Source organism: Cetorhinus maximus, chromosome 19 (genome assembly GCF_964194155.1).
Source record: "Cetorhinus maximus chromosome 19, sCetMax3.hap1.1, whole genome shotgun sequence".
NCBI classification, from domain to species: domain Eukaryota; kingdom Metazoa; phylum Chordata; class Chondrichthyes; order Lamniformes; family Cetorhinidae; genus Cetorhinus; species Cetorhinus maximus.
In genome coordinates, this window is record NC_135897.1 from 30,430,358 (window position 1) to 30,448,299 (window position 17,942).

The 17,942-nt window shown below is 40.6% G+C and overlaps 1 protein-coding gene across 1 annotated transcript in view; it reads right to left on the bottom strand.

The window, feature by feature from the left end:
* The window catches only part of LOC144693717 (ephexin-1-like), a 67,418-nt gene extending 49,871 nt beyond the window's left edge, over positions 1-17,547 (bottom strand). The window contains exons 1-2 of the mRNA XM_078563649.1: positions 17,333-17,547; positions 4,248-4,401 (exon numbers count right to left, since the gene is read on the bottom strand). Coding sequence (XP_078419775.1) covers positions 4,248-4,401; positions 17,333-17,510 — 332 coding nt within the window. The 5' untranslated portion in view covers positions 17,511-17,547. The remainder of the gene's footprint in view (positions 1-4,247; positions 4,402-17,332) is intronic.
* Between the last annotated feature and the right edge of the window lie 395 nt (positions 17,548-17,942).

Genomic DNA, 17,942 nt, shown 5'->3' on the forward strand with positions numbered 1-17,942 from the left:
GGGTTCTTTTCAACAATTCCGTCCACTCATTTCTTTCTACTGCTCTACAGCATTGACTATACGAAGAGATTAGGAGAGGAGCAAAAAAAAAAACCAGGAAACCAAAGAGGAACTATGAAATTTAATTATCAAGGAACATAGGAGAAAATAGTAAAGTGTTGTCCACATGAACTGATAAAGATAAGTCAGAATGAAAATATGGCTACTAAGGGAAATCATTAAGAGACATCAGGGCAAGGTCACAGGCAGCAAATCTGAAAAGGCAGAAATATTAAATAATTATTTTCTTTCATATTTACCAGGGAACTGGATCGGGTGGACGTGACATTGCAAGGTGAGACAACAACATATAAGATATGAAGAGTAGAAATATAGGCTCGGTTTTGTGGTCAGTGGTGAAGCAATGGTGCTCACTGTTGACCTTGAAGAGCAATGCCCAGAAAAATCTAGTGATCACTATGGCATAGATTTCCCCTTTCCCTGTCAGTTTAAATTTGCCACAATGCCAAGGGAATCTCCAGGCACGCAACAGTAATTATGTCAGCTAGCAGGAAATCAATTTGAAGTTTTCTCACAGTAAGCAGACCAGCAATTTTAAAACATTTTATCCTTCATTTCTAATTTGAACTTTCAGCTAGCAAAATAAATAATTATGATTGGATTTAGATGGAAGCTAAAACATCAATATAAGCAAACTTTAAAAAATTTATTTTAAAAACATGCGGCGTTTTATCATAATGGCAAAATTTGGCATTCTACAAAATCTTTTCATTAGTACGTTGTTAAAAATCTAGCTATGCTTCATTCAACAAGGTGCAACATTTTCAAGGAAATTTACAAGGGGCAGGATTTTACGGGGCCCGCTCGCCGACGCGTAAAATGATGCACGGTGATGTCGGGGGGAACTCCCGACATCACTGTGCCCCATTTAAATTTTCAGGAAGGCGGGGGCGCAGCGAAATCAGCTGTGCACCCGCCGACCTCTCAATGGCCAATTGAGGCCATTGACAGAGTCAATTATGTAATTAAAGGACCTGCCCGTCCAACCTTAAGGTTGGCGGGCAGGCCAGGAGCCCCGGCGGGAATTAGAAAAAGCATGAAACCTCATCCACAGGCGGGATGAGGTTTCATGTAGCTTTTAAAAAAGTTTAATAAAGTTTTTGGGAAAATTATGGACATGTTCCAACTCATGTGACATTGTCACATGAGGGGACATGTTAGGTAAATTTTACATTTCTATTTTTAGGTTTTTAACATTTTGAGCCAATCTCCCTAAGGCTGCACTTAGCCACAGGGAGATGAATGCGCTCTTTCGTGTGCATGCGCGAAAGAGCGCACTCTCGATTTTGGGATTCCCCCCCTCGCCCACACAGGGAGTGCATAGCGCTTCTGTGCGGAAGTCATGCTGGGCCATAAAATGGCACCGCGCCTCCAATCGGGGGCACCAATCGGAAGCGTGCCTGTGCATGCCCGCCCATCAACCTCCCCCCCCAATGGGGGGAAAATTCAGCCCAATGAGATTAAGAGCAGAAAAGGGGAAGTTCTCACCCAATAGGAAAAAACAGTTCGGACCAGTACTCTTATTTCTCAGTTTTTACTGGCGTTCCATTTTAAGGCATACAAGACCAGTTCGGACCAGTAATCTTATTTCCCAATTTTTATTGCTTTTTCATTCAATTCATTGATTTCTTAGGGATTGTATTCTGTGGGCCTTCAACCTTAGGAGAGTTGTAGCTCGTAGATTTCCACGTTATTCTGAGCGTGTGAACACTCCCACGGTTGCTGTCAGTTTCAGGAGAGTAATGATGGCGAATGTTGACAATTTTCCTATCATTACCACCACAAAATCCAGGCCATTAAATAAACTAATCAAACTCAAAGAGGATAATATTGAACAGATTTCAACAGTGCACCTTAAAAGAATCTAGGGTAGAGATAGCAGAGGCACATATTATTCCACATATTTAATAATTCATTAGAAAAAGGCGTAGTGCCAGAGCACTGGTGGATACCTAACCTTATCCCTATATTTAAGAAGGGAGTTTGAACATGTGCAGGAAATTATAGACCAGTCAGTTGAACATCGATAGTCGGACCCTAGGGAAGATAATGGAATCTCTACTTGAGGGGAAAATGTAAAGATATATAGAAGCCAAACATTTAATAATGAATAGTCAGTGTGGATTTCTTGATCAAACTCATCGAGATAAAAGAGAGAGTAGACAAAATGTAATGAAGTAGACGTAATTTATCGGGATTTCCAAAAGGCCTTCAATAAAGTACCATTTAATAGACCAACAAGTAAGAGCAGAGCACTTGGAGTTGGAGCAAGTAGTACAGCGGACAGATATATGGGCTGCAAGACAGAAAGCAGAGAGAAAGAGTAGAGGCTTACGTTTCAGAGTAGCAAAAGATGAGGTGTGGTCTGACAAGGATCAGTCCTGGGACCACTTTTGTTCATAATTTATATTAAAAATGCAGACTTTGGAATCAAAAACACAATTTCTAGATTTACAGATGGCACCAGGTAGAGGGGGAAAGTCAATATTGAGGAGGACTGCAACAGATTACAAGAAGACATTAATAAACATGCAGAATGGGCATATAATTGGCAAATGAATTTCAACACACTTGGGGTGTGAAGTTACACAAAAATAAAGAGGTCACAAATTACTTGGAAAATAATGATTTAAATAGGGTAGAGGAGCAAATGGATATGAAAGCATAAATGCACAGATCTCTAAAAGTAGTGACACAGATCAATGAAGCCATAAAAAAGGCAAACCAAACACTAGGGTTAATTCTAGAGGGACACAATTGAAAAGTAGAGAGGTTATGCTAAACTTGAATTGAATTTTGGTTAGGCCACACTTGGAATTACTGTATAAAGTTCTGGTCACCATATTATAAAAAGAATATAGAGGCACTGGAGAGGGTGCATGTAAGATTCACTAAGGCGGATACCAGAAGTGTGAGGCTATACCTATCTGGAAAGGAAGAACAGGGTGGGTCTCTTCTCTTGAAAAGAGAAAGCTGAGGGGTGAACTAAAAGAGGTCTTTAAATTTATGAAAGGTTTTGATAAAGTAGACAGAGAGAATGTTTCCTCTGGTGGGGAAGAGTAAAACTAGAGGACTTCAATATAAGATAGTCACCAAGAAATCAAATAATGAATCCAGAAGTAACTTTTTTACCCAGAGAGTGGTCAAATATGGAACTCACTACCATAGGGAATAGTTAAAGCCAGTACCGATGATTTAAGGGGAAGCTAGACAAGCATGAGGGGGAGGAAATAGTGGGTTATGTTGATATCGTTAGATGAGGAAGAATGGGGAGGAGGATTGAGTGAAGAATAAACATCAGCATGGAAAGTTTGTGCCAAATGGTCTATTTCTGTTCTGTACGTTCTATGTAATTCCACATAAAATGAGTTTGGATAGTCTAAATCCAAATTCTAGTGGGTGTTGGCCTGTGGCACAAAAACTGCCCCTAATTTGTTACTAATTGGCAATCTCACCCAGAGAGTAACAGAATATTAGAAATGGAAAATAAATACTGTCCCGCTGGACCATTAGAGTGTGTTCCACTGTGCTACACCTAACTTGGCAGTACTTAATACTTTCACTGGCACCTGAAAGAGGACAAGTTGCATTCACCTTAGTGAGCACAAAACTTCTCAAAACTTATTAAAAGCAAAATATTTCCTCAAGTCTATTACCTGAATCATCTTTGTTTCTTGTATCAATCCACCCTTCACAGACAATATCCTTCCCATGATTAGGTGACCGGAACTCAAAACAAATGGCCACTGTAAAGTCAGCATGCACATCCATACATAACATTGGCAGCACCATCACATGTTTCATGAAGTTACTACAATTCCTCCTGTAAAACCTTTGGGGTCGATTTAACCCTACCATGGGAACAGCTGCTTCGGCTTCCTGCCAATGCCCTCCTGATATTCTACTCCTGTCGACTAGCCAAATGCTGCTTCTGGCCAGTGTTGGTGGGAAACTGACTGGAGGTGCGTGGATAAGGCCAATGTCTCATGATGCCAAGGTGAGGTCGGTTTGCTGCTGCCTGCTTGATACCCACCTTGAGTTTAAATCAGGACCCTTATGTTGGAGGACTTTTTGGAAAATCAGAATCAGTTGAAACATTTTGATAAATCAAGTCAAAAGTATGTCACAAATTGCCCGCACTTTCACCATGCCTAATACCAACAAGGTTTGCTTATCCATGTTCTTACCTAAGATTGTTGCTGAACAGTGGAGATCTCTGCATGTGCTGTGGGGTGATAGTGGGAATTTTCCAGCAAGGTAATGAATTGGAAGGTTTAGGAGCACGTCCTAAATCATTTGATCTTTCCTGCAGACCTTCATTTTTCATGGTCTTGTAGCCACCTAAGCAAATTAAACCCATACAATTTTCAATATAGGTAACTTATTACTCAGGTTCCAACAACACGGGACTAAGCTATCAAAAATAAAACTAATTTTCTGTAATGTTATAAATGCAGTTTCAATCAGGACATCCACACTAGGAGTGCATACACTTTGTATTGTGACAAAAAAAGTTTGGTTGAAAACTATTATTTCACATTTACAATTAGTTAGATTTGGATAATTTCAGTAACTTTGTAATGTATTTACATTTGCCGGACTCCACCAGAAAATAATCAACAGACAAATAGATACTTCCAATGCACATTAAAAAACAAGGGTTTTGCTAAATTATGATGCTGAGTCTATTAAAGTAGGTTAAAATGTAGCTTGAAATTGTTGTAACACTTTCTGAAAGTGTTATCCAATGACCCTTTCTGATTTCAACCTCGTAGACACGCCCACAACTACATTTGATTATTTTGTTTATAGTTGGTAACAATGGTGATGAAAAGTCACCATTCTACATGTCTCTCACGTGAAGAAATGAATCCAATTTTATGCCAGCCAATGAAACTTTACACTTCAGTTTAATGACTTCAAAAATCAGACTCAAGAATGCTACCGTAGAACCTGAAAAATACATGTACCAGGGCTAACCTCAGACACTCTGCACTATATAAATGCAAGTACCAGTGCTAACATCAGGCACTGTGCACTATATAAATTGTTATGATATGGCGGGTGGTATATGCCAGACAGACCAAATCTACAAGTGAAACTTGGCCATGCAATTACAACGATTTTGCAATTTGTATTTATTATGAGAAGGCTTGTGCACTGAAGTCAGAAGTAAAGAGTCCACTATCACCTTTAGAGATTTTAAAGATTAAGTTAAACATTCATTAATGTTACTGGTTACTGGAACAGCAAACTTCTGCAAGGCAGCTAGAGGTTATTTCCGCAAATCTGTTTCACACAGTCACCTTTCCAGGTCTCACCCAGCCACACCCCACACAGCCTTCCATCCTTCTTTAAATATACTTTATCCCTTTTGATTGGTAAATCCCATTTTTTCCACTTGTCTTTACAAGTTACTTTTCCCAGAATATAAAAATCTTTCATGTTACCATTATGACCAGCACGTTTGGGAAAAAATCAACATAATAACCGTGCCTTATTTATCTTGTCAGTTGTAAACATTTGGGTGACGCAGACTGGGTGACCGCTTTGCAGAACACCTTCGGTCTGTCCGCAAGCATTACCCAGACCTCCCTGTCACTTGCCATTTCAACAATCCACCCTGCTCTCATGCCCACATGTCTGTCCTTGGCTTGCTGCATTGTTCCAGTGAAGCTCAACGCAAACTGAAAGAAGAGCACCTCATCTTCCGACTAGGCACTTTACAGCCTTCCGGACTGAATATTGAGTTCAACAATTTTAGATCATGAACTCTCTCCTCCATCCCCACCCCCTTTCTGAACCCCCCCCTTTTTTTTCCAATAATTTATATAGATTTTTCTTTTCCCACCTATTTCCATTATTTTTAAATGTATTTCCATCCATTGTTTTATCTCTACCTTTTAGCCTTTTCTGATTCCTTCACCCCACCCCACCCCCACTAGGGCTATCTGTACCTTGCTTGTCCTGCTTTCTACCCTTAATTAGCACATTCCTTAGATAATATCACCACCTTCAACACCTCTTTGTTCTTTTGTCTATGACATCTTTTGGTTATCTTCACCTATCACTGGCCCTCTATCCAGCTCTACTTGTCCCACCCCCCCACCCCTTAAACCAGCTTATATTTCACCTCTCTTCTATTTTTACTTAGTTCTGTTGAAGGGTCATTCGGACTCGAAACATTATCTGTGTTCCTTTCTGCAGATGCTGCCTGACTTGCTGAGTTTTTCCAGGTATTTTTGTTTTTGTTTCAGCTCTACTCAACTTCATTTCAAATGCCTGTTTTACACGTCACTTCTTTGACAATTTAAACCTTGCAGCCTATCCATCTCCAGCCCAATTAAATCAGCCCCACACACACACACACACACACACGCACAAACACAAACCTGCTTTAAAATATTCCACAATAATATTAGGGAAAATATGATAGTTTCTTGACAAAATACATGTACCAGTGCTATCTTCAGACACTGTATACTATATAAATAATCATGTGATACATTATCGAGCATATTCATCTGATAATAATGCAGGAATGTTAAATTCTTTATGAAGGTCACCTTGAAGGTAGCTTGGATTGTAAATATGATATCAAAAATCCTCCAAAACATGATAAAATGCTAATTTGATAAACAAGGAATCAAACCTTAATTTGTATCACAACTAGCGCTTTAACATTTACTTTCCAAAATTGGTGTCCCTGAGGCTTCTTGGGAGACACAGTATAATCCTATTTCAGAAGCTTAGCAAATTCTACTGAAGCTTCCTATCTAGCCACATCCAAGCAGTTCTGTTCTTCTGCCATTCTGTCATTTCCTCAGGCCTGATCCTGCCTCGTATTCCTGCCGTCTTTACTTCATTCTGCTGTTCAATACATGTGTGCTTCTCCATTCTGTGGAAGCTTTTAACTTCCCCGCATGCTCACAATTCTGTAGCAGTGCATCCTCATGCTTTTAGAATATTGATTTCATCTTCCTAGTGTGGCTTTTAGTGACCTTGTTTCTATTCCTTCCTGTTTTGTTTCTATGTGCTTCCAAAGCTCTGGTCTCAGCACTGTATCAAAAAATGGAAAATGCTGGAAATACTTGGCAGGTTGATCTCGCTTCTTGTTCTCAATATTATATATGTCAGTGTCGGTGCAAAAAATGCTTGATCTTTCCATTTCTGATCTATTACGACATATTTTTCCAGACTTCTTGATTATTGTCCATCTTTTTTAAAAAATCACATGTTCTGAGGTGCTTAAATAGATTAATTTACCTCATTTTTCTATATTTTGTATGTAGCTGCAGCTCTGAGTCTTTCAATCTGCATAAATTTATTTAGTCTTTCATTTAATTGATGCTTGATAAAAATTGATCTTAATTAGATTGAAGATAATATTGTTTTTTTTTGCATTTGACAGACTTCTGACCTCAGCATTTCAAGACTTAACTTTTGCATTTGAACTTTCTGTCTCATAAACCAATTTATATCTATAGATAATTAATTAAGTTTCTGACATTGTATAAATCTGTCATTAATCTATGTCCTTCAGTTGGGAACCATCCTCTCATAAACAATATACCTAGGGACATAGGAACATTTATGAGCAGGAGTAGGCCATTCGACCCTTCAAGCCTGCTCTGTCATTCAATAAGGCAATTGGTTGTGCTGTCAATTCTACTTTCCTGACAGCTGCAGTAAAACACACTTTTATACTCCATTCCCCTTGCAATAAATGCCAACATTCCATTTTGCCTTCCTAATCGCTTGGTGTACCTGCACACTAACTTTTTGTGATTCATATACCTGGACACCCAGATCCTTCTGTACCATCTCTTTCCATTTAAATAGTATACTGCTATTCCATTCTTCCTGCTAAAGTGGACAAATTTACATTTTCCCACATTATACTCCATCTGCCAAACTTTTGCCCACATACTTAACCAGTCCATATCCCTTTGCAGACTCACTACCTCCTCTTGATATTTACTTTCCTACCTATCTTGGTGTCATCGATAAATTTAGCTATCATACATTTGGTCCTTTCATCCAAATCATTGATGTAGATTGTAAATAGTTGAGACCCCAGCACTGACCCCTGTAGCACTAGTTCCAGCTTGCTAACCCCATTTATCCCTACTCTCTGCTTCCTTTTAGCTAACCAATCCTTTATCCATGCTAATATGTTACCCCTTACACCATGTGCTCTTATCTTGCATAGTAATCTTTGATGTGGTACCTTATCAAATGCCTTTTGGAGATCCAAGTACACCACATCTACAGGTTCCCTTTTACCCACATTGCTTATTACTTCCTCAAAAAACTCTAATAAATTAGTTAAACACAATTTCCCTTTCACAAAGCTGTGTTGACTCTGCTTGATCAAATTATGATTTTCTAAGTATCCTGCTATAACTTCCTTAATAATGGATTCTAGCAATTTCCCTATGACAGGTGTTAGGCTAACTGAGCTGTAGTTTCCTGATTTCTTTCTCCCTCCTTTCTTGAATAAAGGTGTTACTTTAGCTATTTTACAATCCACTGGATCCCTTCCAGAACCTAAGGAATTTTGGAAGATTATAACCAATGCATCTAATATATCTGCAGCCACTTCTTTTAAGACCCTCGGATGCAGACTATCTGGTCCTGGGGACCTGTCAGCCTTTAGGTCTAATAGTTTTCCCACCACATTTTCCATAGTGATGAACCAGGAATTTTAGGATGGCGGGGTTTCCATTCCCGCCATCTGAAAAGTCGGCAGCGAACACCCCCCACCCCCCACTACCCCACCTCCACCCCAATGCTGACACTGCCTGCCTCATAGTGATTTCATGCTCCAACAAGCATTAATTGGCTGGAGACGGGACTCCAGTCCCTCCTGCCTCATAGACCTTCTGGCCAAACTGATTGGCCGGAAGCTCTCTAGCCCCTGCAGCATCAGAAGCCGCAGTAGACAAGACCGGGGCTGCAAGCAGTCCCTGGAGCCTAAGTCCCAGGAGTCCAGGATCAGGTAAGTGTGGAGGTCTCAGGGCAGGGAGGGGATCTGAGGCCCAGAGGAGCAGGGAGAGAGTGTAGGGGTGTTGGTAGAGAGGCCGCAGTGGTGGGAAGGAGGGGGGGAAATAGAAGCCATGCAGAAGACAGATGATGAACTCCTCCCGCCAGCCTGAAAATTGAGGCCGGATGGGAAGCAGCCCATAAGTGGTCAGTAATTGGCCAGTTAAGGGTCTCAACTGATGCAAGGGCATGGAGGCCAGCCTAGGCCTCGCCTGTCCAAGCGTAAAATTGTGGAGAGGCTGGGCTGAGCGGGAACCCGGTGGGAAGACCGCCAGCTGAATTTTATGGTCACCCCCATCCCCACCTACAAATCCATCGGCGGGGGAAGGTAAAACCCTGCCCATGGTGATTATTTTAAGTTTCTCTCTCCTGCTCATCTTTCGATTTTCAAGGCTAAAACTTTTAGCTTGGCGGGCGGGCACGTAGCCAACCCGATCGAGCATAAAATGACACACGATGACATTGGCCGTGCGTCCCGATGTCATCGCGCAATATTTCGGTCGGTGGGCACGTGACGGAGTCAGCAGCCCGCCCGCCAACAAATAAAAGGCCTATTTAAGCCATTAAAAAGGTAATTAAAAGAAATTTTTCGCTGCCCATCCAACCTTACAGTTGGCAGGCAGGCAAAAAGGCCAAGCGGCCTCTGCACTTTTTTGGAAATCCCACCCACGCATGGGATGAGATTTCTAAAAGCAAATAAAAATCAAATAAAAACTTTATTTTTTGATGAATAACATGTCCCTGCTCATGTGACAGAGGGGACATGTTTCATTACATTTTTACTTTTTTAATTATATTTTTTCATATATCGCTATCATGTAGCGTTCACTCGCGCACAGGCATGAAGATCGCACTCACCCCGCTCGTCCTCCTATCACCCCACACAGGCAGCGCTGAGCGCTGCTGCTCGCATTTCACACTGGGTGGGCCTTAATTGGCCCATCAGTGTGAAATTGCCTCCCAGGCTCAATCGTGGGCAGCGGTCGGCATCCCGACTGCGCCCCACTCGCCCCCACTGAGCCCGCACGCCAAGGGCAAAATTCTGCCCCAAGTATTTTTGGGAAGTTTTCTAAGGGCTGAATTTTGCCGTCGGCGAGCAGGGGGCGGGGCCCGCTCACCAACATGCAAAATGACGCGGGATGATGACGGGGGAACCCCCGACGTCACCCCGAGCCCATTTAAATTTTCAGGAAGGCGGGCATGTTAAGGTTTTCTTTTCTATTTTTAATGTTTTTAGAACTGTCAGCGCTCTCCCTGAGGCAGCACTTAGTGTCAGGGAGATGTGCACTATTTTGTGCGCATGCGCGAAAGAGCACACTCTCGCTTTTGGGAAATCCCCCTCCCCCACCCACATAGGAAGCGCATAGCGCTTCCTGGCAGACGTCACGCTGGGTGGGCCTTAATTGGCCCGCCGACGTAAAATGGCAGTGGGGCCCGCTTCTCCAGCGGGGATCGGCTCCCCGCCCGCCGGAGATTGGGTCAGGCCCACTCGCCCAACAGGCAGAAAATTCTGCCCTAAGTCTTCTACAGAGAAGGCAGACACAAAATACCTGTTCATCACCTCTGCCATTTCCTTGTTTTCCCTTATCAATTCCTCAAACTGACTCTCTGGAGGACCAACACAAGCTTTAGCTAGTGTTTTCCTATTTAAATACTTGTAGAAACTCTTACTATTAGTTTTTATATTACTAGCTAACTTTCTTTTATACTCAACTTTATCTCTCTTTTTTTTTAGTCAATCTTTGCTGGTTCTTAAATTCTGACCAATCTTCTGACCTACCACAGCTAAGTACACCTAAGACAGTGTCTGATAAAGATTACCTTTTGTAGGAATTAAATAGCAATATAGAGTCTCTATAATTTACAGAAAGCTACAAACATCCCAATGCTTAATGCATTTACCCATGTGTGGATGTCAGGTAATGCAGGACTGAGCCTGAATAGTCACATCCCCATAGTCAAATAGCTTCCTGACACTCACTGTCAAGACTTATGTATTAATAATGGGCACTTAAGCAAAATACTGGATGATGACTGCATGCGTGGAACTGCATCCCAGCAAGGAACGGATACATTAAGTTGAGGGGGGTTGGAAAATAAGTGGTGACAGAAGATGGGAGAAGGAGGAAAAAATTTCTTCAGATTTAATCCCACCGAACATGTCCTTAATTGCTGGGAGAAAATGTCTCTTTTTGAAATATATCTCCCCTTTGCCAAACATATGCTGTAGAAATACATTTCCTATTTGCATATTTCTACATTAAAGATGTAAAGATTATTCATTTGCAGGGGCTCAGGCTGCATTCCTATTATTATCGGATTCCTCACAACTTAAGTCCACCTCCAGCTTTCTGCAATGATAACCAATCAGCCTCAAAGTTAATTTTATTTCTGGTGAGTCATGGAACTATGCAATTTCTTTACTTCCTATAGAAATACAAAAGATTGAAACATCTCTTTCAATTTATCACCACTCACAGAACACAATTAAAACTAAAATTTATTGCTCCAAGGCTCAGTGTTGCATTGTTGAGAGAGAGTGTGCCCTACACCAATCCTTTCACCCAAAATTGATGTTATATGAAAAATAAGTGTATTATAAGGGTATGTAGCATAGCAAGAGTTAATGCGGGACTGGGAAACAGTATTGCCCACAGTGTGATGTAAAGAGACACATGACCTGAGACTAGAGACAGTTATGGATTGGACAAAGATCCATGTAAAATCAAGCATGGAGTTAGCTCATAGCTTGGGCTATGCTCTGTATATATGCATATAGTTATGTGTTATTAATAAGCAGTTCATGTTCAACCAAACAAGATTCAGAACCTCTTTGTAAGACCTACTGAACATACAACATACAAAATGGTGGCAGCTCTGGGGACAAACAAAGAACCTCAGAGAAGCTGGAGCAAAAATTCAAATGTTGGAAAACTAAAGGAGCACCATTCTGACCTGAATGAAAGCACTTGAAGTGAAGACACAGGGGGAGATCGCCTGAAAGAAGCTGCATTGCAGAATTGGAAACAGGAAGGCAGAAGAAAAAGCTCCACTGTGCAGCTGAGGGCTCCACGAGATCTCATAGAGGCCCATTGTGAACGCCCATAGTACACAAAGGACCTAGCAGGGGTGAGCAAAAAAAAAGCAGCTCTAAGCCAGGGTTAGTTTAAAAAGCTTCAGTGCTGTACAAAAATCAGAACAGCCCATTTCTGAACGCACCATGGCCAACTTGGGTTCCGAATCGGCGCCACGCCAAATGGCAGCCAAGCTCGTGGTAAGAAAACATTTGAAGCGGAAGGTTTAAAAACCTCAGCCGAAGCCGGGAATCCATTGTAAAACACTCAAACATCCTCCGATGTCGCAGAGAAGGCCCCAAATTGTTGAGTTAACAAATCACTGCAAAAAACTAAACCCCAAAGAGATTGGGACCGCCATGACCATGGGAGCTCATCAAAACGTGACAAATGCAGGAAGGATCTTTGAAAAAATGGTTACTGCAGCGCTATCTTTAAAACTACAGCAATTGAAACTGTACTCATCTGAATTTTAAAGCAACCATGGACAACAAATCAACATTACCGGACCAATTTGGATTAATCCAAAGTCCAGACCAAACACAAAATTGGGGCTTTGGCAGAAAAGATTCTTAAGATAAATGATAACTTCAGGATTAGATAAAAAGACAGAGACTGAACAAGTGAATACTGAACTTTATTCAGTAGGTCCAATAGCCAATAATAGGCAAGGAATAAACGAATCCTCAGATAAATCTGATGAAGTTCTAAAATCATTCGATACATATTTTAATCTCAGAGGCAACAACATTTGAGAGAGAGAGCAGATTTCAACAAATGCGACCAATGGCCTGCAGAACTAGTTGACTCTTTTATCAATGAATTATACAGATTGACTGAAGGCTATGACCTGACCATATCAGTGGTGTAGAACCAAATGACCTCACAGGTGACAGCAATGGCCAGCAATCTCAGTACAGTATTTCAGCTGCAACCATTGGGATACTTCAGAAAGCTACACAAAGCCAAGACACCCAGCTAAGCAGATGATCCCAAGACAATCCATGAGATTGAGGTACCACACCAGGAAGAGACCCAACCGTGCTCCTTGGCTGAGGTCAAAGATCCTGGATTCTGTTTTTGGAATACGGACATCTCAGTAAATGGTCACCTCACCAACTTCAAATTGGACTTGGGAGCCAGTGTTACAGTCCTCTCAGATAAGGAGCCATGGCTGAGAGACCTTTGGAAATGAATGTCAGCTACACTACTCTACAGGCCTGGAGGAAACTGACTTCTAGTCATAGACATTGTCCTCAAACCACTAAGATGCGTCGACAAGCAGATAGACAAAATCGCATACTTTGAATGAAACCAATCTTTTTCTCTCTTGAGCAGAGGTGCCTATGTTGCCCTTAACCTTCTTAAAATGGCAGAAGACGTCAAGAAAACCTTTGTCGTCACTAATGTGGAACTGCAATTTCCCAAAAGACCCACCTGTAAAGAGACTCTCAGCTGGAATTTCAGCTCTGAATTGTCTTCACTCTTTACAGAGCCGGTTTGTCCAGTTTCTTTGCAGGCGGCAGAAGCTCCTCATTGATCAGACCAACCAAACTTTCCGATAATTACTATTGTACCTCGAGTGAAAGAGACACAGGAAAATGACCAGCAACAGAAGAATGAGCCCCAACTCCAGGCTCCAGCAGTTGCTGTCACACTACCTGTAAACACAGCACAAACACTGCAACCTCCAGATAATGCGCAAAGCTGCAAGATGACGCTGGAGCAAGGAACTAGCAACCATCAACTCGCCAGGCATAGTTCAGTGCGGCACAGAGACACATAGAAGAACACAGTATTGTGATAAAAGCCAAACTGCAAGGTGAGCCCACTGATGAGGAACAACGAAACAACAGAGAGAGACACCTTCAACTCCCATGGAAAAAGAAAAAACAGGTTCGTACCATGAATGAACAGAGTGAACATGCTCTTCAGAAAGACTAGAACAAGCTGGTGGTCCTCAAGCAGAGCAGTTGGGGAGTTGACAAAGATAAGTTCATTTCCAAGGAGCAGTAAAAGCATATCAGAAGAAGACAACCAAGTGTCAGAAAATCAGACTACAACTGAAACTCCAAATCAACAAAGGTTGTCCAAATCAAAAGAGCCTACCACTCTTCCGAATGTGACCAGAATGAGTTCTAGGAGAATTGTCAAGCCTCCAGACCATCTGAATTTATAAAGTCAGAGACTTAGGGGGGGTTGTATGGGGGAGAAGGGGGAGCATGGTTGTAATGTAAGTAGGTTAAGGAAAGCCTTTGGGGGGGGTGTAGTATATGGGTATCTGGCATAGCGAGGGTTAATGTGGGATTAGGAAACAGTGTCACCCACAGCGTGATGTAAAGAGACACATAACCTGAGACTAAAGACAGCTTTGGACTTGTCAAGGACTTGTGTAAAAGCAAACATGGAGCTAGCTCATAGCTTAGACTATGTATATAACTATGTACTATATATGTACATAGTTATATGTTATCAATAACCAGGTAATGTTCAACCAAACAAGACTCAAAATCTTTTTGTGAGACCTACTGAACGTTACAACATACAACAATAAGAGGTGTTGAAAAATGCTTTGATAAAAGTCCTGCACATTCTTTCTTCAATTTATTGCAATGAAACCCTTAAAAGATCTTTATAAATATTGAGTTGCAATAATCTAATAAAGATCTTCCAATCCTCCAATAAGGTACGTGGGGGTGAGGTTGGAAGTTCAAACTGAAATTTTTATGATTTTTTTTATAAAGCCACTCCTTTCAAAGAAGTAGGCTTATGAATGATAGAACACAGAAACTATGAGAGTTCCTCTTGAGCTTGTTAGTTTTGCAATTCAACCAGTGAAAACCAATTAGCTGGGTTTGTGCTTTTAAATGTTAACCAGGATATTGCAGAGAATAGTAGAGAAGTTATTGATAGACTAGTAACACATAACCAGTGTTTGGACTACGTTCTTTAGAACTTTTGTCTGTCAAGATGTTATTCATTTCCTTTTTTAAAAATTGTTATTTCCTGTGGTCTTCATTCCCCATTATTTAACCTTTTTATTCACATATTTACCTTTGTATCTCACCAATTCAAATTAACCCACCTACAGTATTGTGGGATCCTCTCAAACATATAATAGTTTATTGAATTTTATACTTAACTTACTCATTTACTTTTATCATTTAAATGATTGACTTAGCACTATTTAAATCTCAAACTGCATTTTATTATTCAATCATTGTGCGTAATTACTACATTTAAACAAATCTACCTGTGATGTACATCTTTTCATCAATCACTTTACCGTCAACATTAACCCTATTGGTTAACCTTGTGCTAGGCCATGGGAGATTTGCTAATTAAAATAGACAGCCTTGACAGATTTCGAAGCAATAACCCAATCTTGGGTTCCAATGATTTTGATGAAGTTTAAATATTAAAACAAAATGGGTTATGTTGTTTCTAGAGTGATCGCCGTTAAAAAAGCCTTGTGGAAAATACTGGATTTCACATTTATAAATATTATTTAAATGAGACAAATTACATTTACTAATTGATAAATGAATGAGTTAGCTCTCCTGTTTGTTCAGTAGGTAAATGTGCCATGCGTTGTTGCTCTGTTATAGACCAGAGAGGTCCCAGGATTGATCTTGATCTCTGCTGAGTTAACTGATCTCTGCTCTATAAGCTGACTTCACCTGTACTTGACCCAAACTTGAGAAGGAATAAAATCAGCTAAAATTTATGATGTTATCCATTGTCCTTTTTTTTAACGTGCATGCTTGTCAATTGGGGTTACATGACTGTGATGCATCATGGAGTTGAACTGCCTATCAACACACTCACAAATAAAGAATAGTCACTTGTGTAAAGACATGCCAGTGAAATTTGATTGCTATTGACAGGGCCACATTTGTATAAATCCCTCCCGTCTGTTACTATTCTGTATATTACCTTAAATTACATAGAATATACGGCACAGAAATAGGACATTTGGCTCAATCAGTCCACACCCATATTTATCTGCACCTTCTTAAAAAGTATTTTTACCCTGTTGTTAAATTTTTTCATATCAGAGATTAGACTCCCATTATGAGAATGACTTTGAACAAAAAAAATCAACCTTAAAAACTGAATTGTTTTAAATATCCCAACCATCAAGACTAAGAAACATTTTTTATATGAAACACAAACAGAAAACGTCCTCCTACCTGAGTGGCACGGTGGGTCTGAACTCTGTATTCTGAATGAAAAGCTTTGAAGGTGCTGCCTGGGCAAGCTGACTGCTAGCTCTATGCGCTTACAGTATTTCACTGTGAGCAAGAGCACTTTAGATCATTAATTATTCTTAAGGGGGCACAGTGGTTATGAAAAAGAACATTTGACAAACATTTTTCTGTTTACTAAATGTTGCAATGTAATGGCGCAAATCCTTTCACATACTTGCATCATGTCACTTGCATACTACTTTTTCACAGCAAAAATAATAATGATTGTTCTGTTATTATCTCTCACCACCTGCCAAGACACTGCCGCTTTAATAATATAAATAGCAAGGCACAGACTGATGGATAACCATGCAGTAAAATTTGTTTCATAACAAGTGGCCTGACTGCACAATGTTCATTTGCGTCTCAAGTATTTGGGACTCCACCAATTGGCTCCACTGGCAAAGGCACAATTCTGTGTAGTATAAACCAGGAAGATCCCAGATTTGATCTTTGGTCAGTGTGGGGCTGGATAATCTCAGCTGGGGCAATAGTTGATTGGTTGCACTTCCCTTAAACTAGGGAGGGTTCCCACTCTTCATTACCATTCAAAGAAATCTGTATGCATGTTTGTGTCCAGTGAGAACAGGTTCAAAAGCCACATGGCTTGGTAGTGTCCTCCATAATTGGGTAACCTGCTGACACTCACTGCCAAAAATACATGTGACTAATGAGCAATCGAGCAAGGTGGAAGGCAGCAATCTGGTCCCCATGGACCCTCATCCCAACATAAGTCAGGAAAGAAGGAGAGAAAATTGAGGGGATTTTGTTTTTAAATCAGTTTGGTTATCAGCTGTAACAACATAGAAATCATTAAATATTGCTTTTCTACAGTGAAGTGGCATGGCTATTCTGTGACCCTGTGCATTCTATTGATTTTGTTTGTACATCTCAGTAACTTACTGTCTGTTTGTCTTGGTGCTGGTTCAGACAGACCCTTGGTATGTCGTTTCCTCCTCATAGATCGGTAAAACAAAGAATTCCTGCGAATGGGTACATGCTTCTTTCCTTCTCGCTCTGAATCATCAGCATCATGTTGAGTGGGATCAAGTTCTCTATTATCACCGGGAGCATCATCCATTTTCACTGCACCAATCTGCTTCACACTGCTTTTACTGCTTGCTATCATCCCTTCACGCTGATTCCTCTTTGCTGTGCTATTCCTGTTGAATCCATACTAGGTACCCTTGGTAAATGGAAAGAAATGTAAGTTCATATTTATAATCCAGTGTGTGTCCCCAAATCTTTTACTCCAAGGGCAGCTGTACTGTAGTTAGTTCATCTCAGATGAAATGAAGAGAGATTTCAGAAAGAGCTATTGAAATATTGTCAGTACCAGGCATGAATTCATCTTTGTTACTATGGCAACTAATAGCACTGTTACTAAAGGAGGGTACAGTAGGTGGGAATGAGTTCCAAACCAAATAAGAAATCTGGTTCTATCTGTTTTGGTCTAATTAAGATGAAATTCGGAAATAACAGAACTTTGGCATAGATGATTTATATAAGTTAG